The following is a 24415-nucleotide window of genomic DNA, read 5'->3' as shown; positions in this document are numbered from 1 at the left end:
GTCTGAGGTTTGAACCATCTCTGACCAGGAAGATGAGAAAGTCAACCTCCATCTTGTCTGGGGCAGGTCCCTCCTGGCTCCCTAGGGTCGTGCAAGGATCTGAGGGGAAGGGGGGCTTCGAGGAGCCTGGAAGATGGGGCAGGGCCTCTCTCTGGTCTTTGGTCCCATCTGGTTCCAATGATGGGATCCCTGTTCCACCCACGACCCTTCAGAGGACAGTGGCTCCAACGCCCAGTCTGAGGCACTTCTCCGAAATAGCCATGGCTCCCGGGTTCCAGCCACCCATGACCTCTTTCTGGAGGAGGGGCTTCCTGGAGGTTGATGGATAAATAACCCGCTTCCTCACCGCCTGGGGCAGGGGGCAACTCCAACCCCACACAGCACCCCACAGGTCCGAGCTCAGGTGCCCACGGGGGTCACTTGCTCGAACACACCTTTCTGGGCCAGCTCCTTCTCCACCTCTTTCCCCCTCTACCAGCAACTCCTGGGATCACCTCTCAAATCAGCCACCTGCACTCAAACCCTGCTCTCAGGGTCTGCTTCTGGGGAACCCAAACCAAGATAAGCATTTGCTCTACAGGTATCACGCTAAGGGTCTCGCCCGGCCTTCCCCACGGCCTCTGGCAGCCCCACTTGACAAATGAAGAGACTGAGACTCTGAACACTCACCATGACTACCAAGCAGCCCCTAACCATTACCCCACACTGCCTCCCTCCACTCTGTGCCTTCATCTCTGCCTCCCCACCTTCGGTCTCTACTTCCCGTAAAGAAGGAGAAGGGTTGTCTTCTGTGCCAACCTCCTTCTGTTTGGGGCCCCAAAGCAAAACCACCCTCCATGCACCTCTGAGGCAGGAACCCCCAGACCTGGAGCTCCAAGACTCCACCGCCTTCCTTGGCTGGGGAAGCGAAAACTCTGCTTCCTTCCAAGGCTTAGCAGCAGCAGCAAATAAAAAACACCAGTGATTCCTCAGTAAATTACCCTGCCTCACAGGAAGTACTACTCTCTTTGTCTTACAGATGAGAGAACAGGTAATACACAGTCAGTGAGTTGATGGGAACCCAAGCCTCCCACCTGAATCACGTCAGGACAATGACCCAGTATTCTTATTCCTCAAAATAACAGTGACAGCTAAACAGCCTCTAGTCCATGGGGGCCACTCAGTCCCCAGACAGGACTAAGCACTTCCTGTGAGATTAACATTCCCATTTTATAGATCCATAAACTGAGGCTCAGGGACAGACAATAAGTCCTTCCGAGGGCTTCCCTTTCATGAAGGAGACCCCCAGAAAATTCCCCATCTCTCAGCAGAGATTAGTCAATGAGGGGAACAGACAGAATCCATAGGGCTCCAGTCAAATTCGTCCCTCCTGCCTGGTTTAGAGAGGTCACATTTGGGAAGGGAAAGATCTGCAAGCTTCCACCAACATCCTACTCCAGTCCCCAGTGACTCAGTTGAGGACATTAACCCCAGAGCCTTTCTGTGCTCCAGACAGAAGGAGGACAGCACTTGGCAGTAATGTTGAGACCCTATCGACAGATAGGAAGGAGGAGGATCCAGCAAGTTTTAGAGCATCTTCCAACCAAAAAGTCCATGATTTTATGACTCTGAGATTCTAGAATAAGTACATCCCCATCAAAAACACTTTACTGAATCATACTAACATCAGCCATTTGCTTTTGACATTAACCAGAGTGAGAACTTGAGAACTACCTAACATCGAACATTGACCTTGCATTTCCTGGGCAGCTGCTGCCTCCCAGAACCCACTCACCCACCATCAGCCCCTCTGCCCTGTGTGTCCAGCCGAAGAATGGAGCTTAATACCTACCCTGACCACGCCTCTGTGTTGTGAATGGGAAAATAGTTAATCATGGGGAGAACCCTTAGAAAATCTAAAAGCCACCTAGAGATGAATACAAGTGCCATTCACATGACCATGGGCAGCAGTTAATGGAGTCCATGCTGACACTGACAGCTGTGCACACTCACAATGGTGGCACCGGGATTCCCAAAAAGGGACATTCCCAAAGAGGACCTTTGCCCACCGAATTTCCCTTTTGCTGTGTAGCCAGTCCCCTCTCTGGGCCCGGATTTCAAATCCCACTTTTGCCATGGTGGACATGCTGTGTGACCTTGAGTAAATCATCCAACGTCTGTCAGCCACAATTCTTTTCTCTATAAGAGAGAAATTAAAATAAGTGACTTTTTTTGGAACGCTTCCTATGGATCAGGCCCTGTGCTGACATCTATATGAGTTGCTTCACAATCCTCACAAATACTGAAAAGACAGAGATGGATTTATTATTTATTTATTATGCCCATTTTTTCAGACATGAAAAGTGAGGCTCAGAAGAAAAAGTAACCTGCCCAAAACATGAATAGACACTTCTCTAAAGAAGACATCCAGATGGCCAACAGGCACATGAAAAGATGCTCAACGTCACTCCTCTTCAGGGAAATACAAATCAAAACCACACTCAGATATCACCTCACGCCAGTCAGAGTGGCCAAAATGAACAAATCAGGAGACTACAGATGCTGGAGAGAATGTGGAGAAACGGGAACCCCCTTGCACTGTTGGTGGGAATGCAAACTGGTGCAGTCGCTCTGGAAAACAGTGTGGAGGTTCCTCAAAAAATTAAAAATAGACCTACCCTATGACCCAGCAATAGCACTGCTAGGAATTTACCCAACGGATACAGGAGTGCTGATGCACAGGGGCACTTGTACCCCAATGTTTATAGCAGCACCTTCAACAATAGCCAAATTATGGAAAGAGCCTAAATGTCCATCAACTGAGGAATGGAGAAAGAAATTGTGGTTTATATACACAATGGAATACTACGTGGCAATGAGAAAGAATGAAACATGGCCTTTCGTAGCAACGTGGATGGAACTGGAGGGTATTATGCTAAGTGAAATAAGTCACACAGAGAAAGACAGATACCATATGTTTTCACTCTTATGTGATCCTGAGAAACTTAACAGAAGGCCATGGGGGAGGGGAAGGGGGGAAAAAGTTACAGAGAGGGAGGGAGCCAAACCATAAGAGACTCTTAAAAATTGAGAATAAACTGAGGGTTGATGGAGCTGGGAGGGAGAGGAGGGTAGGTGATGGGCACTGAGGAGGGCACCTGTTGGGATGAGCACTGGGTGTTGTATGGAAACCAATTTGACAATAAATTTCATTAAAAAAAGAAAAAAAGAAAAAATTAAAACAAGAAAAAAAGAAAAAGTAACCTGCCCACAGCTACACAGCTACTGAGCGATGGTGGGGATTTGAACCCAGGTCTGTGTGGCCGCAGAGGCATGGCACAGAAAACATGTGTGGAAAAGGGCTGGCTCTACCACGCCCCCGCTGTCCTCCATACACCCCCAACACACTCTCTGACTCAGTTCTGGGTCTGCCGCATCCTGTATTGGGAGCCTCCTCAGGCCCCTCCAGAGAGCTGAAGGCTCTGCCCCAGGCTCGCAGCTCTGATGTCACTCCGAAGAGGAAGGCCCCACCCCCAAAACCACAGAGCCCCCACCCCCTTCCCCCCTGAGGTCTGTTGGCCAGGGGCCCAGTGCCTGTGCCTTCAGGCCTCAGTGATGAGCCCTATCAGTTTTGGCCAGTAGCCCCTTGCCACCTGGTGCCAGGAGGACCCCTTTCTCCGCTGAAGAGCTCCTCTGGGCACAAGTCCCGCCCCACCCACCTGGGCTTCAGAGCTCAGGTTATAAAAGTTGTGTCTTTCTGGGAGGCTGGAGACAAGGCCAGGGAGATTCCGGGCCGTCCTGTTATTGGAGAGGTAAGGACAAGGAGGGCACTTCTCAAATGTTTCTTGAGCACCTACAATAATGTGCAGAGGCGCACAGATTCTTAGTGGTTCGAATCCACGCTCTGCCACCTGTGTGACCTTGGGGTGATTCATTTTTCCTCTCCAAGCCTCAGTTTTGTCATCTGTACATTGGACTTGCTATCAGTGATCCCAGACCATGTGGTGAGGACTCGGGGATGTAATGAAGCTCTCTTTACAAAGTCCTTGGCATGGCGCCTGCCCCTTGGTAACAACTCAACTAGAAGTTGGGGCTGGTAGGGATGATTGAAGGCAAGAGTTGGAGAGAGCTGGAAGACAGTGTAATGTGTGAAGGGCAGGAAGGGAGGGGAGACCCGACTTGGGTGAACTGATTGAGAAAAGTGCCCACGTAGAGGCTGACTAAACTCTGGTGGGCTGAACAGCGCGGTGGGGGGGGGGGGGGGTGTTTCACATCAGCCTGGAAGCAAAATACGAATAGCTAATGCCATGGGTACAAATTTTCCAGCCCCAAACCCGCATACACAAGGGAACGGATACGTTTTTTATTATTCAGTGTAATCGTTGTTTGGAGCTCCTATCCCCCCAAGCAACCAAAAACTGACTGCTGCTAATTCAAGGCATCGCTGGGATTTTCTCAGCTACTTCAGAGCAGGCTCAGTGCCTTGGCAGGGGGTGCAGTGTCTACCCTCTGGGTGGGCTCCTTCATTGGCATGGCATGGCAGGGTATGGTGGTGGCGCCTCGGCGGGCCTGCCTACACTGGATATGTCTGCATCCCAGCCAGTCCCTGCCTGGCAGCTCCAGAGGCTGCATCTCCTGGTGGCACCCGTAGCCCACCCAGAGCGCCCCCTGCCTGCGGGCTCTGGGGTCCCAACTCTGCCCTTTGGCCACCAGGCAGGGCCAAAGTTCACCTGTTACAAACACACTGGTTGAAATATTGAAATATTTCCCTGTTATCTGGTGAGGAAGTGTGGCTTCAAGCCCCTCCCCCCGCTGCCCACCCCAGCCAGTATAAGACCTCCCGCAGGACCCTCATCCCTTCAAGATCCAGAAATCTCCATGGTTCAAAGGGAGCACTCCATCTTCTAACATCTCACAATGTCACCCGGCCACATGAACAGCTGTTGAGCACACTGCTTGCCAAGTGCTTTGCACATATCGTTGAATGTATTCCTCACAACAACTTATGTTTATCCCCATTCCACAGATGAGAACACTGAGGCACAGAGAGGTCCAGTAAGTTGCTCAGGGTCACACAGTCAGGAAGTAGCAGAGCCTGGATTTGAAGGCGGTCCACACGATGGGGAAGGGCACTCCAGGAAGAAGAAAACAAAAGCACTAGTGTGAGGTGGTGAGAAGTGCAGGGTGTGTTCAAGGACTAGCGGATCTGGAACGAGGGGGAAAGACAAGGAAAGGGAAGCTGGAGAGAGGTTCCAAGGGAGACAGGGCTGGGAGACCCTAGACAATGGGTCCCCAGTGCAGACATGCAGGTGGCCACTGGGGTTTCCAGTTCTATGTCCACAGGTCCTGACTGGGAGGATGCTGCTGTTCTGGGGGTCACTGCTATGCTGGGGGCTGCTGCCCCAGGCTCAAGGGGGGGCCTGGCATCAGATCCTCCTGCGAATCAGCAAGGATCAGCTGAAAACAGGTAAAATTTAAGGGGTGGGCTTTGGGAGGCAAGAGCTCAGGGAAGGGCGGGGGTGGGAGATGGTACCACCATCTAGCCTCCCCATGGCCAGCAGCAGAATTTGCCTTCCTTCACCCAGACCTGACCTCAACCTTCCCCTGCTCTAACACTTGCTGTGGCTCTCTCATGCCTCAGGAGAAGCTCCAAGCTCCTCATCTTGGCATTCAAGACTCTGCATCCCCTGCCTCTTCCGCTGCCACCTGTCCTGACCACCCCCATAGACTTCACAGCCTCCTTCCCTTCCCGGGCTATTTCTTCTATCTACAATTCTCTTTCCCTCCTTCCCCACATGCTGAATTCTGACTCATCCTGTAAGGCAAAAGCTCGAACAGTCCCTCTGATGGGAATCCCGCCCCCACACCCCCAGTTTCCCCAGGCAGAAGGAGTCTCTTTCCTCTGGGCTCCCACAACCCTTTGGTGAAACCTCATCTATGGCATTTTCCTGATGTATGACACTTATCCTGTCTATGTGTCTGTTTGTCTCTCTCCCTCTTGACCATGAGCTCCTTACTGCCCATCCACCTCCTCCCCTACTTACCGCTGTCTATCCTCACCCATCTTTTGGTTTCATAAATTCACTAGACTCCTTACCACCTCAGGGCCTTTGTACAAGCTGTTCCCTCAGCCTACATTGCTCTCCTCCTAGACCTTGCAATAATGGATTCCTTCACTTCGTTCAGGTCTCAGCTCAAATGCCTCCTCCTCAAGGAGGCTTTCCTTGACCACTCTGTCTAAAATAGACCTTCATTCACCCCAGTCATGCTCCAACTCTACTCCGTTGTTTTTTTTTTTTTCTTTGTAGCACTTACTTTCAAAAATTGCCTTGTTTGCTTATCTGAGCATTTGGCTGTTGTCTATCTCTCCCACTAGAATGTATACTAGAATGCACACTGCTCCTGTTCCCTGAACCCAGAGAGAGTGCACACTTAATAAGTACTTGCTGCTAGGGGCACCTGGCTGGGTCAGTTGGTGGAGTGTGAGACTCTTGATCTCAGGGTTGTGAGATCAAGCCCCACGCTGAGTGTAGTGGTTACTTAAAAATAAAAAATTCTAAAAAAAAAAAAGAAAAGAAAAAAGTAAGCACTTGCTGCTAAATGACCATCTCAATTTTTTTTAAATGCTTATTTATTTTGAGAGAAGAGAGACAGACCGACAGAGTGCGAGTGGGGAAGGGGCAGCGAGAGGGAGCCGCAGAATCCAAAGCAGCCTCCAGGCTCTGAGCCGTCAGCACAGAGCCGGATATGGGGCTCGAACTCACCCACTGTGAGATCATGACCTGAGCCGGAGTCGGACGCTCAACAGACTGAGCCACCCAGGCGCCCCTTTTTTATAAATTTTTTTAATGCTTATTTATTTTGAGAGAGACAGACTGACAGAGTGCGAGTGGGGAAGAGCTAAATGACCATTGAATCACTGGCTCTGAGCAGATGCTGGTGGGCATTTGCTGAATGACTGAATGAAGGGTGAGCCCCACCTTGAGAAGGGGCTTGTCTCCTCAGACATTTCAGACCTGTTCTCGGAGCACCACATCTTGGACCGCGTGGCCGGGATTCCTGTGACGGGGGCTGCAGATGAAGGCGTCACCATCCTGGACCACCTGCCCTTTGTAAGAGAAGGCCTCTCCAAGAAGAGCAGTGGGCTTGATCTGTCACTGGTCGGGGACCTGCTCTCGGGGAAGCGCCTCCCACTGCTGGAGAAGCTGCTCCAGGTGGGCGGGTGAGTCCGCAGAAGCTGCCTCTGGCCTTTCTTCCCCCTTCAGCCTCCGCCCCTGAGCCATAATGTTCTCCTGTATCAAGAAGAGGACTGGGCAGGTGGGAGGCCCGGAGGCTCCCTATAGCCTGGAAAATGCATAGCAAGTGCACCTTTATTGTTCTAAATCTCTCCAAGCTACTTAGAATCGTCCAAAGCAGGGTCTAAATCAAGGATCTCACCTAGCAGCCCTCCAGACCCCCACATTCAGCCTACACCTGGGTACTGCAAATTTGCATGGTGGTTTTTTTAAATATCTTAACTTTAAAAAGTTAAAAATGTTGTAATGAATTGCCAATATTTAAAAATCAAGAGGGTTTTAATCAAAATCAAGGTTTTCTGATTGTATGGTTAGTTAGGACTGCTGTAACAAAGGACCACAAGCTGTGGCTTAAACAACAGGAATTTGTTGTGTCACAGTCCTGGAGGCTGGAAGTCCAAACTGAAGGTGTGGACACAGCTGCTTCCTTCTAAGGGCCGTGAGGATCTCTTTTCCACGCCTCTCTTCCAGTCTGGGTGGTTTGCTGACGATTCCAGTGGGCACCAGATGAGTCACTAACTTGTATCTGATGTTTAAAAAGTACTCTGGGCCCTTCTCAGCTCAGGGAGATGCTGGGACCTGATGTCACTGAGGGGAGAAGAAGGCTCACGTCCTCCCTCCTGAATGCTCAGCAGGGCAGATGGTCCCTCAGTGGATGGTGGCGAGATCACCCGCCATCTTGCTTTCTGAGTCTTGCCTGCTTGCTTCCCTTTTGCAGATTGCTTATACTTGAACTCAGGCAGCCTCACTGCATATAGACAGCCCCTCCACTGCATTCTCCCCATTTTGTAGAGGGTGATACTGAGGCCACAGAAGGGAAGAGACTCAACCAGGTCTTCAAGACGTGTAGGCTGGAACTACAGCCCCATTGTTCTCCAGCTGGACTGGGATCGGGGACGGGGGTGTCCCAAACCTGCTCCTGCTCCTCCTGGGGTCCATCCCTATTCCAGCCAACCCAGATACACACACTCTACAGAACCATGGCGGCCTTAGCAGACCATACCAACACCCCCCAAACCTCTCACAGGTTGGTCGTAGAAGATGCCGTAGGACCAGAGATCACCCTGCAAATCCTGAGCGACAGCCTGCTGCAGGTCACGTTGCGAACCAAACTGTACCTCTCGCTCCAGCAGTAAGTACACCGGGCACTTCCTCCCCACCCCCCTCAGTGCCAGGCAGGCCAACCCCTCATTGCTATGACTCAAGAGGCAGCCATGCAGGGCTAGCAAAGGCCTCCTGCCTCTGCCGCCATAAGCCTCATAATAATCCTTTCCACTCGGGCTTGTTTCAAAGCCATTTTCACTGATGGGGAAACTGAGGCACAGAGTGGCAGAGGGACCGACCCAGGATAACACAGTGAGTCAGAAGCAGAGACCGAAATAAAACCCTTGGACTGCCAAGTCAGGGAATATGTGTCCCATCTGAGTAAAATGCAGATGCATTGACAGCATGATCTGAGGAGGGTCCGATTCAAGCCCCGCCACCCTCACCTCCAGAGTATGGCATAACTGCACTCCACTCCTACTCACCATCTAAGCAACTTGAGCAAGGGCATCTGTTCCCTGGGCCTCAGTTTCCTCATCTACAAGACGGGTATGATCAAGTATGCTCCTACCCTTGGCTGTTGTGAGAGTTCACTGCCGACCTGAGAGCTTGGCTATCTCACTAAGGTGTGGGTGATCATGCCGACCTGGGGTTGCAAACCGTGGGCAACAGAGGGAGTGCTACGGGTGGTATCTGCACGTGAAACAAATATTCCTTTTTTTTTTTTTTCCAGAGAGAGAGAGAGCACAGGAGAGAGGGAGAGGGGCAGAGTAAGAGAGAGAGAAAAAGAGACAGAGAGAGACAGAGAGAGACAGAGAGAGAGAGAGAGGGAGAATCCCAAGCAGTCTCCACACTGCCAGGGCAGAGCCAGACATGGGGCTCGATCCCACAACCCTGGGATCATGACCTGAGCCAAAATCTAGAATCAGATGCTCAGCTGACTCAGCCACCCAGGATCCCCAAAACAAATATTCTTAAAAGCCCCTTAGGAATATGTCCACTGTTGGTTTTCTTTAAAATATGGCCTTCTTGGTCTACCTTCCCTTTTTAATAGAGAAGTGAGCACAGAGGAATGTTTCTTTGGTAGAGAAGTGGGCACAGAGAAATATTTCTCTCCTATACAATAAACGTATCATCGCCCTTGTAGTGATGTGCAGTAAAAACACAACCTAACTCTTGGCCTCGTGGGGACTGTAGCACTTGGAGCACCTGTGGCCCATGTCAAGGTCACCTTCAGCCCCAGGTGATTGTCCTGCTGGCTGGTGTTTTCGAATCTTTCAGGTTTTCCGAAGTGAGGGATCCATATGTTTAATGACGTCTCCTAGTTTTTCATTTGAGCCCCGCAGGCAGCAGCAGGCCACCAGCCTGTGACTTCTGGCCTCCACGTCAGGTGGTGGCTTGGCACCTGCCTAGACCTGCTGCCCCTACAGGATACTGCGGCTCAAAGTCATCAAGAACATCCGCATTGGGATACGGCTGGAACAGATGGGGAACGAGACCAAGGTGGCCTTCGAGGAGTGCCACACCCCACCAGGATACCTCAGCATCAAGGTTCTGGAGCAGTGAGTACCTGCCCACACCTGCACTACCACTGGCCAGGAGGGAGTGCCAGGACTTCCCAACCTTCATGCAGACTCCCTGTGGGGGCTGCTTTTCCCCAGCCTAGTTCTCTGGGTGACCAAGGGCATCAGGGACAGGGTCATCTGCAAGGCTCCGAGCTGCACACACCATCCATCAGCATTTCCTCTCTCCACACTGAATGTCATGGCTGAGAGCGGGCATCCAACCAGGTCAAACCTCAGCTTGGCTGCTTCCTAACTCGGGGACCCTGAACAAGCTATATGACTTTTAGAGCCTGTTTCCTCACCAGTAAAATGAAATTGTCCACAGAATCCACCCAGCAGGGGGTGGGGGTGAGGAAAAGATGAGCTGATCTATGTGCTGAGGTAACCTTAGCACAAAACCACCTCCTCCAGGAAGTTTTCCATGACTCTCCCTCCTCAAAAATCCCAGAGACCTTTATCAGAGAGGAAATGAAGAGACAGAAGCAGAGAGGGACAATAAGGAAAAAGTAAAGACGAGGAAGTCATGGAGATAGAAAGCAAGAAGGCAAGAGAGGGATAAAACAGAAAAAGAAAGGGTGGGGTTGGGGAAGGAGAAGAGAGACACCAAGTGGGGAAGGAGGCAGCCACTCCATGTTACACAAGCCCATCGGCCCTGCCCTGGATTCCCGCCTCTGGCCTCAGTCTCCCCTTCCATGGTGTCTCAGATCCCACCTGCTCTCCCCCACCACTAGAATGGACCCCCTCCTGGCAAACGGAGCTCTGGAGTTGGTGACGAGTACCCTAGATAAGGCACTGCCCTTCCTCCTACAGAAGATAGTAAGTTGTTCACCCTCGTCTGCCTCCTGGGAGAGGGGTGTGACCCCAGAAAGAGCCTCTCAACTTGACAAGGACCGCATCGTGCCTTCCCTGCAGGTGTGCCCCCTGGCCACGACCCTGCTCAACTCACTGCTGGAAGGCCTGCTACACCTCACTCTGCGTACGTAGAATGGCCGAGAAAGCGGCTTAACTTCCATCCCCCTAACTGTGTGCCAGGAACCGTTCTGGGCTCTGAGAACAGGACAGGAAACCAAACAAAGCCTAGCTGCAGGGAGCCTACTTTTCAGTGGGGGAGAAAAAGGGCACTGTGCCTCATGACCTGGGCAAGTCATTTTCCCCCGGAGCCTCAGTTTCCCAACCTGTAAAGTGGGACTAATCCCAGACCCACAGAGTGGACTGCTGCAATAATACATATAACCCGGCACAAAGTTACCGCTCAATAAATGTTCATTGTTACAAGAGGCACAGGCCTAGCCCACAAGAACTTAAATCTGAGCAGAGAAGTTCAATTTCTGCCTGCTTCACTGCCTCTCCACACCGTTTCACCCTCCCGCAGGGCAAGCGGGGTCCTACTTTCATTTTCCCATTGCAGCCCCGACCATCTCAAGCCCAGAAGACTTCCAGTACTATGTCACCACCACGGAGTTCACGGAGGAGGCCATCCTGATGAAAGTCCAGGCGAGCCAGCACCCTGGCTAGGGCAGACCCTCCCGGGACACCCACTAGCCTAGGGGAGGATGGGCAAAGAGGAAAGTGAGATGGCCTTCTCTGGATGGGAGGCATACAGAGAGGCCACAGGTAAGGGTGGTAGGCAAAAGAGGAGAAGGAGAGGGAAGGAGGGAGAAAGAAGGGGAGAGCTGGTGGACCCCTGCCCTCGGGAGCTTGTGCTGAGGCCCACTTGAACCCTGGAGAGCAAGAGAGGCCACAAGGCTACAGGTGCTGTGAGCGGGGATGAGACTCCAACAAAAGGGTAAGTGGGGCAGTTCGTGGGTGCAGAATTATATGCAACACCCAGCTGGAAGAGATTCCTCAGATGGGGAAACTGAGGCCCAGAAAAGGGCCTGTCAGAGGTAGTAGGTCAGGTGGACAGGAAGGATTTGAGTGGATAGGAAGGAGGTGCTGTTAACAAAGGCACAGAGAAGGGAATGGGGTCGGAAGAGGGAGAAGCGAAAAATAGGAGCTCGTGTGTTCAAAATGTAGCTCTACCTACCGTCTGTAGGACATTGAGTAAGTCATTTCACCCCTCTGGGCTTCAGTTTCCCCACCTGTCTAATGGGGACAGTAATAGTTCCCATCTCACGGCACCGCTGTAAGGTCGAAATGAGATTGTGCACATAAGTGTTCAGCACTGCCTAGCACATAGTGAGCCTGTGGTATCGGTTATAGCTATAATCGGTTGTTGGTCAGAGAAGCTGTTCGCACTGAATTTCTCCTTCCTCCTTCCTTTTTCTGAAGCTTGTGACGCCCTGCAGCCCAGGCCAGAGACCCCGAAGGCCTGACCACCTGACCCCCCCAACCCCTTCCAAAATTAGCCCAAGGCAGCATGGCAGACCTCGCTTTTGGGCTAGAAGTCTACAATGACATCCTGTCCTGCCTCTACACCAGCAAGGAGATCCATGTGGACCCCCAGGACTCCAAAGTGAGTGCTCAAGAAAGGGGAGTATATAACTTTATTGCTTTGCTTTTCACATGAAGAAACCAAGATCCAGCTGGCAGAAGTGCCTTTCTGGGGGACCTAGGTAAGTCACTTCCTCTCTCTGGACCTCCCTGGAGAACTCCTCTTCAGCCCTCAGAACCCAGCATGGAAATCCCCTCCTCTAGGAAGTCTTCCTTGAACACCCAGGTCCCTTTATTGCTCCTCTCTTCATAACACTTATCCATTCACTCATGCCACAAATCGCTCTTGAAGGCCTACTATGTGCTAGGCCCTGTGCACCCAGCGTCCCTGGCCTTATAAAGCTCAAAGTCAAGTGGGAGAATAGAAACTGAACAAGAAAACAGTCAGATAAATAAAATAATTTATCTTGTTTATAATAAGAGCACTGGGTCAGCAAGCGACTAGTGGAAATGACAGGGCTACCCTGGACACTCTAGTCAGTAAAGACATCTATGAGGAGGTGGCCCGAATGGTGACAAGGAGGCATACATATAGAGATCTGCAATAAGAGCAAATTGCCAGGGTCAATGAAGAGACCAATGAGGGGGAAATCCAGATACATCACTGCTTAAAAGCCCCAAGCAGCAACTCAGCACACTCTGAATAACATCCAGTCTCTTCTCTGCAACCCCCTGCCCATTTCTCCAGCTCTGTCCCCTTACCTACTCCACTCCAACCACACTGGCTGAGCTGGTGCCCACCTCAGGGCCTTTGCACCTGCTGGGCTCACTGCCTGGAACATTCTTCCTTCCACCGTTGGCCTCAGTGCAAATGTCATCTCCTCAGAGAGCCCCTCCTTGACCACCACGTCTAAATATGCAGAATAGGCCTTCCCCCTCCTCGCCCCACTTCCCCTCTCTTTCTGTGCTTTTCCCTTCAAAACGCTGATCACACTGGGCATGTGTATGAGTAAAGTTACATATGCAAGGTCATATGTTGACAAATACACACACATGTGTTTATTTATTTAACTTTGTGTGTGCACTGCCTCCCCCATTCGAGGACACAGACTACGGATGGTGAACATGTCTACAGCATGCAGTGGGTGCTCCATAAACACTGAAACACAAAACCCTAAGATCTGTGTCTAGAAGAGATCTAATGCTACTGCTCCATTTTTTTACATGAGGAAACCAGGGCCCAGATAGGGAAAGAGACTTGCCCAAGATGACCCAGCAGTGGGATCAGGAGTAGAGCCAGGTGTCCCCACGCTGGGGAGACAGTTGTAAGTGAGCACTGAGATAATTGTAGGTGAGCATTGTAATTCCATGCCCACAGGAATTCTTACCCCAGTGGGCAAGGGTACATATGCAAGGGTGCGCTTTGTAGCTTCACTTGGGATAGGGCAAAAAATAAAGTTAACCTAGGTGTTCATCAATGACAAATTGGTAAAAAGGAGTCTGGTTATGGTCATACATGGTGGAATACTATGCAGCTGTCAAAAAGAATGGCGTTGGTGGAATGCAAACTGGGGCAGCCACTCTGGAAAACAGTATGGAGGTTCCTCAAAAAATTAAAACTAGAACTACCCTATGACCCAGCAATTGCACTACTAGGTATTTATCCAAAGAATACAGTGTGCCGTTTCGAAGGGGCACATGCACCCCAATGTTTACAGCAGTGCTGTTGACAATAGCCAAAGTATGGAAAGGGCCCAAGTGTCCATCGACAGATGAATGGTTAAAGAAGATGTGGTATATATATACAATGGAGTATTACGCGGCAATCAAAAAGGATGAAATCTTGCCATTTGTAACTACGTGGATAGAACCGGAGGTATTATGCTAAGCAAAATCAGTCAGTCAGAAAAAGACAAATATCCTATGACTTCACTCATATGTGGAATTTAAGATACAAAACAGATGAACACAAGGGAAAGGAAGCAAAAATAATATAAAAACAGGAGGGGAGACAAAACATAAGAGACTTAAATATAGAGAACAAATTGAAGGTTGCTGGAGGGGTTGTGGGGGGGGATGGGCTAAATGGGCAAGGGGCATTAAGGAACACACTTGTTGGGATGAGCCTTGGGTGTTATACGTAGGGGGTGAATCACTATTCTATTCCTGAAATTATTATTGCACTATATGCTAACTAACTTAGATGTAAATTAAAAAATAAAAATACAAGTAAAGAATTCAGGGGGGAAAAAAGAATGGGGTTGGTTCTATATGTACTGATACTGAGAGAAAAAAAAAATAAGGCGCAGGACTGCATGGTGAGAATATTCTCTACTATGCATGTTTATATGTGTGTAGAAAACAGGATGTACTCCCAAATGCCAACACTGGTTACCCCTGAAAATAGGATTTGGAGGAAAAGGGGAAGAGGTGTTGGTGTAGACTTGTCCCCTTTATACGTTTTTGTACTGCTTTCCATCATGATTTATGATTTTCAGGAACCAATGGAGTATGGCTAGATGGATAGAAATATAATGAAGCAAGTATAGGAAAATGTTAACTGAAGAATCTAGGTGATAAGTATACAAATGTTGAAATCCTTTCAACTCTGCTGCATGTGCGGAAATTTTCACAGTAAAACATGGAAAGGGAAAATCACTGAAACAATAAAGTTAACCTTTCCAGAACAGAGCTACGGGATTCTAAAGGCCAACACGCGGTTTGCCCTTTTTCCAGGCTGCCGACCTCATTGAACTGTTGTCACTGAGAGAGCTGGAGCGGGAGCCCAAGGTGGGTGTGTCACCGGCTTCCCCTCCCGCACCAGGGCCAGGATCTCAGGAAAGAGTCTGGGATGGGGGCAGGATTGGGCCACGTAAGCATGTTCCATTTGGCCAGAGTTTCCTACTGTGGACTCCAAAAACCACTGCACCTATTCCACTGGTGCTGTGAGGGTTGGGGGGGTTGGTTCAAGTAAGGCACTTAGCTCATCGCCCCGCCCAGGTGCCCATGGCCAGGAGGCTGGCGTTATGACTCGCTACTGAACGGGCCCCTGCCCCTGCTAAGGCAGCCAGATGTGCACACGGAGACAACAGTGAGCAGTGACTATGTGCCAGGCTCCTCCACCTGCGTCAACATAATCCTCAGATTCCCCGCACTTCAGCCCATTTTCCTATGTGAGCAAACTGAGGCACAGAAAGGTGAATCCAGTTGCTCAAGCTCATATCACTCAGTCAGTGGCAGAAGCAGGATTTGAAGCCAGTCCTGGACTCCAAAATCCATGCTCAGTGTCCTTTCTCCAAAGGCTCTTAGAACATGGCATCGGATGAACAAACAGTAATAGAAAACAACAGCATTACTAGGTGCTGGGCTCTATTCTAAGTACTCCACATGAATGAATTCATCTAATCCCCACAACAACCTTGTGGAGTAGGAACGATTATTCTCATTTACCAACTAGGAAAACAGAGAGATTAAGAGACTTGTCTCAGGCCACACAGCTTACAAGCGGTGGAGCTGGGATTCTTGCTCCAACATTTATGTTCTTACCTGCCATGCACGCCCAGGAAGCAGAGGATGTAATCTCACCTTAAAGGAGCTCAAGGAGGTTAAGTAAACTTCCCAAGGTCAAGGTCATGCAGCAAGTTGCTGCAGAGCTAGAATGAAACTTCAGACACCCTGGCTCCTAAGACGATCTTGTTCCCATTCTTCCAAGCCGGGAACTAAGGAACTCCATTCTCTGTACCTGCCTGCACCTTTTCTGCTTTAACCTCATTCAGACTTCCAAGCAGTCCAGAGGAACTGTGAGACTGACCATCAGTACCCCCGACCCTCCCACCGTCCACATTGATGGCCACACAGCCACCGTCACCCAGCCGGGCTCGCTGGTCCTGCTGGGGACCAGCAACACCTCCTCTGTCTCACTTTCCTGGGTGAGTAAGCCTTGAAATTATTTGTTCCTCAGGGGGCCTGGGTCCACTTGGGGGCCCCTCCGGGACCGGGTGACTGAGGCAGCTGCAAAACTCACCATTGTGTTGCCTGCTAATATTCGATCGGTCCACACCCAAATAGATGCATGCACCTGTTGTCAAAACATTACAATTAACACTTGCTCCCCTGTGTGGCTCCCAGTGCTCCCCAAAGACCTCCTCAACAACTAAAGGGTTTTGCCTCCAATACCTTCTGCTCAGTGCCTTGTAGGTAGTTGTTAAGTCTTCTGCCTTCCCTGGACATGGCTGCCTCAAAAGCCCTTGTCTGCAAAACCAGGAGAAAGATCAGAAAAACAGTTCATAAGAGGCTAAACATATCTGTGTTGTCTACTCTATTTCTGGGGAAACACAGCTTCCCCCAAAATTTCAACTTCTCTCTTCTGAGCCCCCTTGGGATTCCTATTTCCCATTCCACAGACCTTAAAATTGGGAAGGTACCTCAGACATATGGGGGGTGGGGGACCCCCCCCAATAGGCAAGCCCAGCAGCATCCAGTACACACACAGGACCCTAGAATCTTAGTTGGCATGACTCTGTGGTCAAGAAATTTGTCATCTCTGACTGGTAGTGAGAAGAACTATTTCCGGTCTATAAGGTGACTGTGTGACTTAAGGCCAATAGACAACCCCCTCAAAACCAAGGAGTCCTCTGGCTTCCAGCAACAGTGACTCAATGGCCAAATGACTCATTGCAAAAGGCTTTCCCTTCCCTGGGCTGAGCCTCCCTGCGTTGTGCCCAGCCCCAGCCTCCCCTGGCCTCCAGGAAGACCTGACACCATGAGTGCCCTCTCCCACAGCACCACCCACACACATGGTCTGAACACACATGACCAGCATCTGGGGCAGCAGGGAAAGGACCAGTGAGAGGGGCCAGCCCTGGACAAGCATTCACGGGAGTCGGGGTGAAGGGTATCCCTCTGGCTGGAACATAATTTCCTCTCCTCTTCTGACCTAATTTCAACTCCCATAGAATCTCCTTTCAAAGGCTGTGTTTTCCTCGAGAAATCAGGAATTAAAACTCCAGTTCACTCCAAGCAGGTAATGTTTTTTTGGTTTTGCATGTTCAGAAGAAATAAGAATGACTGGCAGAGAAGTAGGCGGGGGTGGGGGGGGTGGTCAAGGGGTGCATTTCCATGCCTGCTGTCAGCACACGGAGTAGTGGATAAGAGGGAGGGAGGAAAGGAGGGAGGGGGTGTTGTAACTGGAGCTCACTGACCACTGCACCCCCAAGCAGCTGCCGTGATCTGAAAGGGTGATCTCTTTTCTCTGGTAGCACCACAGTCACCCTGGGCCCTTATCCCGCCGGCCTTGCAAAGCAGGTGAGTCTCTCCTAAACTTTGGCCTCTCCATGGTCCTGAAGGACCCATCAGCAGGCCCAGAAAAAGGCCCTGAGTCACTGATGTAGGAAGTTGAAAGCCTCACTCACTTTCTATCACTGATCTCATCTTGCCCTGGAGTCCCCACACCCCCTGGGGTCAGGGGAGCCCCCAGAACTTAAACTTGTCCACTTCATTCTTTCAAACACTTAACAAATACCTACTGAGCACCTATGATGTGCCCAGACTTGACTTAGGTACTTGGGATATGTCAGTGAACAAAGCAAAGGACCCTGCCTTCATGGAACGTACATTCTAGCAGGGTGAGGTCAGATAAGAAGCAATGAGCAGAGTAAAACTGTAGACTATGTACACAAGTGATCATACTGTGGAAAAGAAAAAGTAGGAAGAGGGGATGTGCATCAGGAGTGCAGGTGAAGGTAAAACTAAAAAGGAAGGTTGGGGAAGGCCTCACTGAGAAGGTAAGTGTTTGAGAAAAGACTGGAGGAGGTGAGGGAGAGCGCTGTGGGGACATGGCAAAGAGAGGCCCCAAGGCCCCAAGGCAGAGAGGGGTGTGCCCCTGGTTCAGGGAACAACAAGGGGGCCAGGGTAGCTGGATCAGAGGGATTGAGGGGAGGTTGTAGAGTGAGTAGAGCCTACTAGTGGGAAGCTGGCTCTTCCAGAGTGAGATAAAAGCTGATGGAACACAGAAGGAGCAGTCTGGAGGGGCCTGGAGTGGAGGCAGGTAGGCCATTGAGCAGACTGGTAGAACAATGCAGAGGCTTGATGAGGCAGGTGGCAGCCAGGGCAGTGGCTGGGTGCAGGACATATTCCCGATAGGACTTCCTGCTGGAGTAGATGTGGGAAAGGACTGAGAGAGGTATCCAGGATGATGCCCAGATTTTTAAGGGCACCTCCTCCTCTATAGGATGAAAACAGCCTCCTTTGAGAGAACATTCCGTTTGCACCCCCAACATGGCTGTGTGTCTCCTCTCTGGGTTTCTACTCCCCTGGGATTCCCAGCATAGCATCCTGAGCCACCTGTGCCACCTGGGTCCCCATGTAGCAGTGAGGGGTTTCTGCTATAGTGTGACATGTCTGGGCCCTCCCTAGCCTTGGGGCACTGGTTCCACCATCCTTCGCTTCCACAAGACAGTGAACCTCATGGGCCAGTCCTTAATGGGGGAAGGCTGCAAGATGGAAAAACAACAAAATGAAAGGGCTGAACATGTATCGGGAAACACTTCAGAATGATTAGCCCTGCTATATTAGGCCTTGCTCTGGCCTTACTTGCATAGAATCCCAGCCTTGAAAGGTCCTGAAGATCATCCTCCCAGGTCAGGGATCCCTTCTGTGACATCATCAGAGGGCAGTTATCCAGACCAGGGCTGCTGTGTATGGTTGTACAGGTTGTGCAGTGTACAAGCCACCCACATCATAGATAATTATGAATATGTTTATAACAGTGTCCCAATACATGGGGAAAGAGTCTTAAAGAAAGGGAGTCCTTTTCCAATCTCTCCAAATGGGTTGGAGCAGCTCTGATCAACCTCTTTAACTGCATGAACATCCCTAGTAACAGGAGGTTTGCTATCTCAGTGAGACAATTCCTGCCCCATCACCAGACAGGTCTCAGCATTGGAGAGGTCCTCTTTGGACGGACCCAAAGTTGGTACCTGTGAAGCTCTGGCCGTGGGTTTCCTCTGGCTCAACCTATTTCCTCTTCCCCTGGGCTACCCTGCAGAGATATGAAGACAGTCCCAGTGACCTAGGATGAGTGTAACTCTTTTTCAGGCCCCTCAACTTTCCCTAGGCCCTTCACTATCTGGTCATCTGGCCCCAGTGCCCTTTAAAAATGGAGTCCCCTGGACTACTCCTGATCTCTTGTGGGCACCTGTACACTGGAGATGCCCCATTCCCGTGGTCAGAATCTGCCAGCCCAGCCGAAGTGACCTTCCTGTTTCTTTTTCATCTGTTGTAGGAAAAACGTATGGAGGCCTTTCTCTTAGAGCTTCTGAACAGGGTATTTTTGCCCCATCACAACGGTGAGCCCCACTGGGTTTCTTCTCATGCCCATACACCATGCGGCCTGGAGCTGCATCACCTGTGTCTAGAACTCTGCGCAGACAGCTGGCTTCTGCCTTGTCCCCTGGGGTTGGCTAAGAACTGTGCTTGGGCAAGGCAGATGGAGGCAGGGTAGAGACTGAAATTTGGAGTGTGGCCAATGGGGGTGCCGGAAAGGGCCCGGGTGTGCTCCCCCCCATTCTCTGCCAGCTAGTGTACCTTGCGTGGACCCTGCTAGTACATGCAAGGTAACCAGTTCGGACCTTACGCACTTCTGAGAAATCACCTGGCTCAGCCTCCTTTTTTGCATTTGGGTTCAGTAGAATAAAATGACTTTCCCAAGGTCACACAGCAAGTCTCTGGCAGAGCTGAGCCCAGAACTCTGGCATTTCATCTCCTTTCCATGGGCTTCTCTCTATGCTCCAACTTGAGGAGTTATGTCAGGACTCCAGAGTGAGGCTAGAGGGCGAGGCTAGAGGAGCTCAAATCCTGGCTGGGCTGAAGGGTTTCGCATCATTCTGTGACCTGTGATAGCCAGGGAAAGTTCTGGGCATAAAGTGGGTAAATCTGTGCTCAAGGAGGGAGACCTATTAAAGGTGAGGAACAGCGGTGATGAAAGGCCCGGCAAGGCAGGCAGAAAAAGGGTCCGGGTGGGCAAGGATGCAACCTCACCTAGCCGGTGCCTACCACCGGCAGTTCATTCAATAAGTGTATCTTCGTCCTGGACCAAAGAGACCTATGGCGAGCATCAAGATGACCCAGGAGCTAAGTCTGGTTCAAGAAGCCTACATAGTCTTGCAGAGTCTGAACATCCAGGCCTTGTGTGTTGCACAATGCCAGGGGTGCCATTCACACTGGGGTCCTGTCCAAACCTCCCCTACAAGGCAAAAAGGAGCAGGGCCAAACCCACTCAGGAAATACAGGAAAACTGGCTGCAAGAAGCAGCCTGAGGATAAGAGAATTGGCAGAGGAGAGATTCACAAAAGCCTGTGCTGCAGTCAGGATCATCTGGTCCCAACACAGACAGGATTGAAATGAGGAGGCGTCCAGAGGCTGGGAGCTGGGAGGCTGATGAGAAGGCATCTGCAGATCAGGGAACAGAAAGGACACCAGAGGCACCTGTCCCTCCTCCTCCATCCTGCTCTGCACCTAACTGGGCTGGAATACACATTGGGCCAGCAAGGGCCCCAGAGTGATGATGAGGGGCCGGGATGAGATAAGGGCTGGTCAGTGCAAAGGAGGGGGCAGGAAGGGCCCACGCCAGGCTCTCAAGTCAGAAACTCAGAAACTCAACAGGCCAAATGGTTAGTTCTTTGAAACTCAATTTGCAAAATTCTCCAACTTCACCATTTACCAACTTACCAAAAACTTACTCTAAGGACTACCTTTCATATATTTAATAAATGAGTATATTCATGAATATTTTCTTTGATATATTTAATGGATATTTTCTTATCATACAACCAAATCCCTAGTGTTTTAAGGTTGATTTTTCAGTTTTTACTGACTTGTTTCTAACCTTTTTCTGAGACATTTTCTGTTTCTGCCAACATTTTAGCATTTTTAGGAGGACAAACATTGTTTCAGCAATGTTCCTCAATTAAACAAGAATGAAATTCACTAAGACGTTCCTAAGATGCCTTCAACAAACCGCACATTCCTTAAAATGCTGCTAAGAAGCCTATCTTCACAAGAATGTGTTCATAGTTCCTGAATATATTCTAGAAGAAATTCTCTCAAGATAGATTTTTAATGAATGGGTAGAAAAGCTGTTTAGGGACCCCGGTTTTCTAGAGTGGGGTTGCCTGAGAGAGGATGATGTCCCCTGAGGAAGGAGAGGAGAAAGGGGATACACCAAGTCCTTTCCCTGTTCTGAACAGTGGAGCAGCCAGGGGTCAGCTGGCCCGGGCCCTCCCCGCCCTTGCCCTGCACCCACAGACACCTCTGCTTGCCAGGGCACTGAGCTCCCCTACCCATACCTCTCACAGAGCTGCTCAGAGAACAAGACCTCCCGCTGCCCAACGTCAAGGGTATCTCCTTCGACCAGGCCCAAGTGGAGCCCTCCAAGGTAAATGCTGAGAAAAAGAGCTTCCTGAGACAGCCGGGGGAGGTCAGAGCTAGAAGGGTCTTGGAGCCCTACAGGTGCTTTGTCCCCATCCTGCAGGGGCAGAAGCTGAGGCTCAGGCAGAGGAGGCACTCAATGAGGCAAGCCTTCTACCTCCCTTATCTCACCATCTCATAGCCATCCTGGATGTGATGCCCCATATACAGATGAGGAAACTGAGGCCCCAAGGGGTTCCATGAATCCCTCAGGGAGCCAAGCCCTAGGCATCCTGAGAGCTTCAATGCCTCACATAGGTGGTCTTCACAATTAGTTCCATGAAGTCGATGCTATGATTTCTCCCATTTTACAAGAGAGGGAGCTAAAGCTCAGAAACGCAAAGAAACTTGCCTAGCACAGGAGAGCCAGGGTTCCAACCAGGGTTTATCTGATTTCAAAGCCTTTATCCTTAGCCAGGACCACCTACCACCCTAGAGCTCAGGTGGCCTAACCCCGCGAAAAGGGCTGTTGCCTCTGGCACCTGCTCTCTGTGAACTGCCAGAGGGTGGGAACCTGGGCCGGCACAAGGCTGGCTAAATGCCAGGGAGGTAAGATGGGGCCACAGACCACAGGGCTGAGAAAACCAGCAGAGGAACCACGGACGTGCTGCCAAGGGGGTTGCCAGCTCTGAGTCTGCCCCAGGGGTCACCCTGCCTCCTTGGCACTCGCCCCTTCCCTCTGGAAGGTGAACCTGAGAAGAGGCAGATGGGGTTGGTGGGAAGGGGCAGAGTTTAGAGATGCCCTTCATTTCTTTGTTTCCCACCTTAACAAGATTCCCACTCTTAAATAGCAGTGCAGGAAGGGGCTCTAGGGGCAAAGCAGAGAGAGAACCACATGGAACCTGCTGGCCATGTGGTGTCAGGCAAGCCACTGCCCCTCTCTCAGCCTGCTGTCTCCATCTGTCAAATGGAGATAAAGATAGGCGCTGGAAATCAAGGTTCCCTTCAGAAACACGACAACTATTAGGATCACTGATTTCACCCAGCCCTACTCTGACCGTTGACAGAGCGTGACCCACCACCCCAGACATAAAGTTTGAGCTTCAGGACCCTCAACTTATGCCCAGTTCTGGACCCAGGACGCCTAATTCCCGGTCCTGACATTCAGGAGACACTAGAAATCTGCTTTCAAGAACCAGATGTTACTGTGCAGGAGGGTAGGAGGAGACAGCAGCAGTTTGTCTCCTAAAACCCCAGCCCCTGGCCTGTGCTACTCCCCCATTCCACCCTCAGACCCCTCCCCTAGACCCCACCCAAGCCAGGGTGGCCCTGGTAGGAAGGGTGAGCCCAGGATGACCCTAGGTCGAGGCTGGAAGACCTACTTCAGGTAATCCAGGGGCTGGAGCTGCTCCAGAAATGATGCCACAACTCTGGGCAAGGAGGGCCAGGACAACAGGGGCCCCTCTATAGTTCTGAATGCCAAAAATGGCAAAGTGCAAGCACAGCCCAGCAGCTCTCACATAACCAGACCTATGGAGACAAGGTGGGGGTCAGGGCAGCAGGTGGGCTCATGGGTTAACTTGTCGATTCACTTCTAGGCTGCCTTGCACTGTTGTGCCAGTTACATATTACACAACTCCAAGATGCACCACTCATACAGTAGCTTATATGAACGACAGCACCTGGAGTGGGACAGTGCACAATCTGCACATCCTTACATAGCTGCCCTGACCGCTCCCTCATTCATTCGCTATCACTAATTCACTCCACTAATATATATCACCGGCTGCTCTGTGCCTGGCCATGTGCTGGATGATGCCAAGACAAAGCTATGAGTCACATCCCGTCCCTGAAACCTTCAGGAGCTCCCCTTCTGGTGGAAAAACAGATGCAGGAGCAGATGGATTCCAGCAGCATGGGTTGGGCATAGTGGGTGGGAGCAGGTGGAGGGCTCTAGCTGGATGAGAGACCCACCTCAGGGTGACCCAGCAGGATGAACCCCAATGCATCAGAAACATTAGAGGCATCTTGATACATAGGTTTTCAGAAGAGCTCCAAAGAGTGATCTGTTCCTTCCTTCACAAACATTCCCAAGACCGTTCGTCCCCTCTGCTCTAACCCCTTGTCCAGTCTGTCCCTGACTCTGCCTTCTTGCCAACAGGGAAAGTTGTGTCCTTAGGATACATAGAACCCCTCCCAAGATAGCTTGAGCCACCTCAGGGAGAGCCGGGCAGTGAGGACAGGTAGGATACCCCTCCCTGCTTCTACCCACAGGGTTATGTGCTGCTGACTGTTCCAGACGAATAGCCGGTTCTTACCGAGGGCCAGTCCCTCTCCTCAGCCACAAGTGCTCTGGACCCTTGAGAGTACAAGAGTGGCTGCTGTCACAATGGAAAATCTCAGCTGCAATAAAGATGATTCTTGCTTGAGAAAGAGTCTGGTTCTGAGTTTGCTACGGGGTTCTAGGAGATGGCAAGGCCCCCCCGAAATGCTTAATGGAAGGTTTTTCTCCCTGATAGTTCCTGTGTTCACTTGGCCCCTCAGAGAGAGATTCTGAATTCTGTATTCAGCATCTCAGGGAAGAGAGGCTCCTCAGAAAACAGAGAGGGCCTGAGCTTCAAGAGCCCACGCCCTGAGACGATGGGACATAGAAAGAACACAGGGAATTTTCACATACAAGGGTTCCCTGCTCGAGAGGGAAGAAGAGGAAGGAAGCAAAAGTTTTGATGTCCCTAAGAAAGAGGGGACTCCAGG

At 50.7% G+C, this 24415-nt stretch overlaps 3 protein-coding genes across 3 annotated transcripts in view; 2 read left to right on the top strand and 1 right to left on the bottom strand.

The window, feature by feature from the left end:
• The window catches only part of LOC109272557 (vomeromodulin-like), a 286851-nt gene that overhangs the window by 236640 nt on the left and 25796 nt on the right, over positions 1 to 24415 (top strand). The window lies entirely within an intron of this gene.
• On the top strand, positions 5338 to 24057 carry LOC128773479 (uncharacterized). Its single transcript, XM_053890345.1, is given in 16 exon segments — positions 5338 to 5446; positions 6985 to 7201; positions 8302 to 8406; positions 9749 to 9880; positions 10615 to 10699; positions 10796 to 10859; positions 11292 to 11377; positions 12155 to 12205; positions 12207 to 12338; positions 14993 to 15046; positions 16033 to 16185; positions 17212 to 17279; positions 17515 to 17560; positions 19539 to 19602; positions 21610 to 21689; positions 23936 to 24057. Coding segments are annotated over 16 exon segments (1479 nt in total). The 3' UTR covers positions 23969 to 24057.
• The window catches only part of CDK5RAP1 (CDK5 regulatory subunit associated protein 1), an 81563-nt gene continuing 73578 nt past the window's right edge, over positions 16431 to 24415 (bottom strand). Inside the window, exon 15 of the transcript XR_002082511.2 lies at positions 16431 to 16507. The gene's annotated coding sequence lies outside the window, so the exon portion shown is untranslated. The remainder of the gene's footprint in view (positions 16508 to 24415) is intronic.

This window comes from Panthera pardus, unplaced genomic scaffold (assembly GCF_024362965.1).
Source record: "Panthera pardus isolate Hobbes unplaced genomic scaffold, ASM2436296v1 HiC_scaffold_25, whole genome shotgun sequence".
NCBI lineage: Eukaryota > Metazoa > Chordata > Mammalia > Carnivora > Felidae > Panthera > Panthera pardus.
This window is presented reverse-complemented; position numbering and strand designations above follow the sequence as displayed.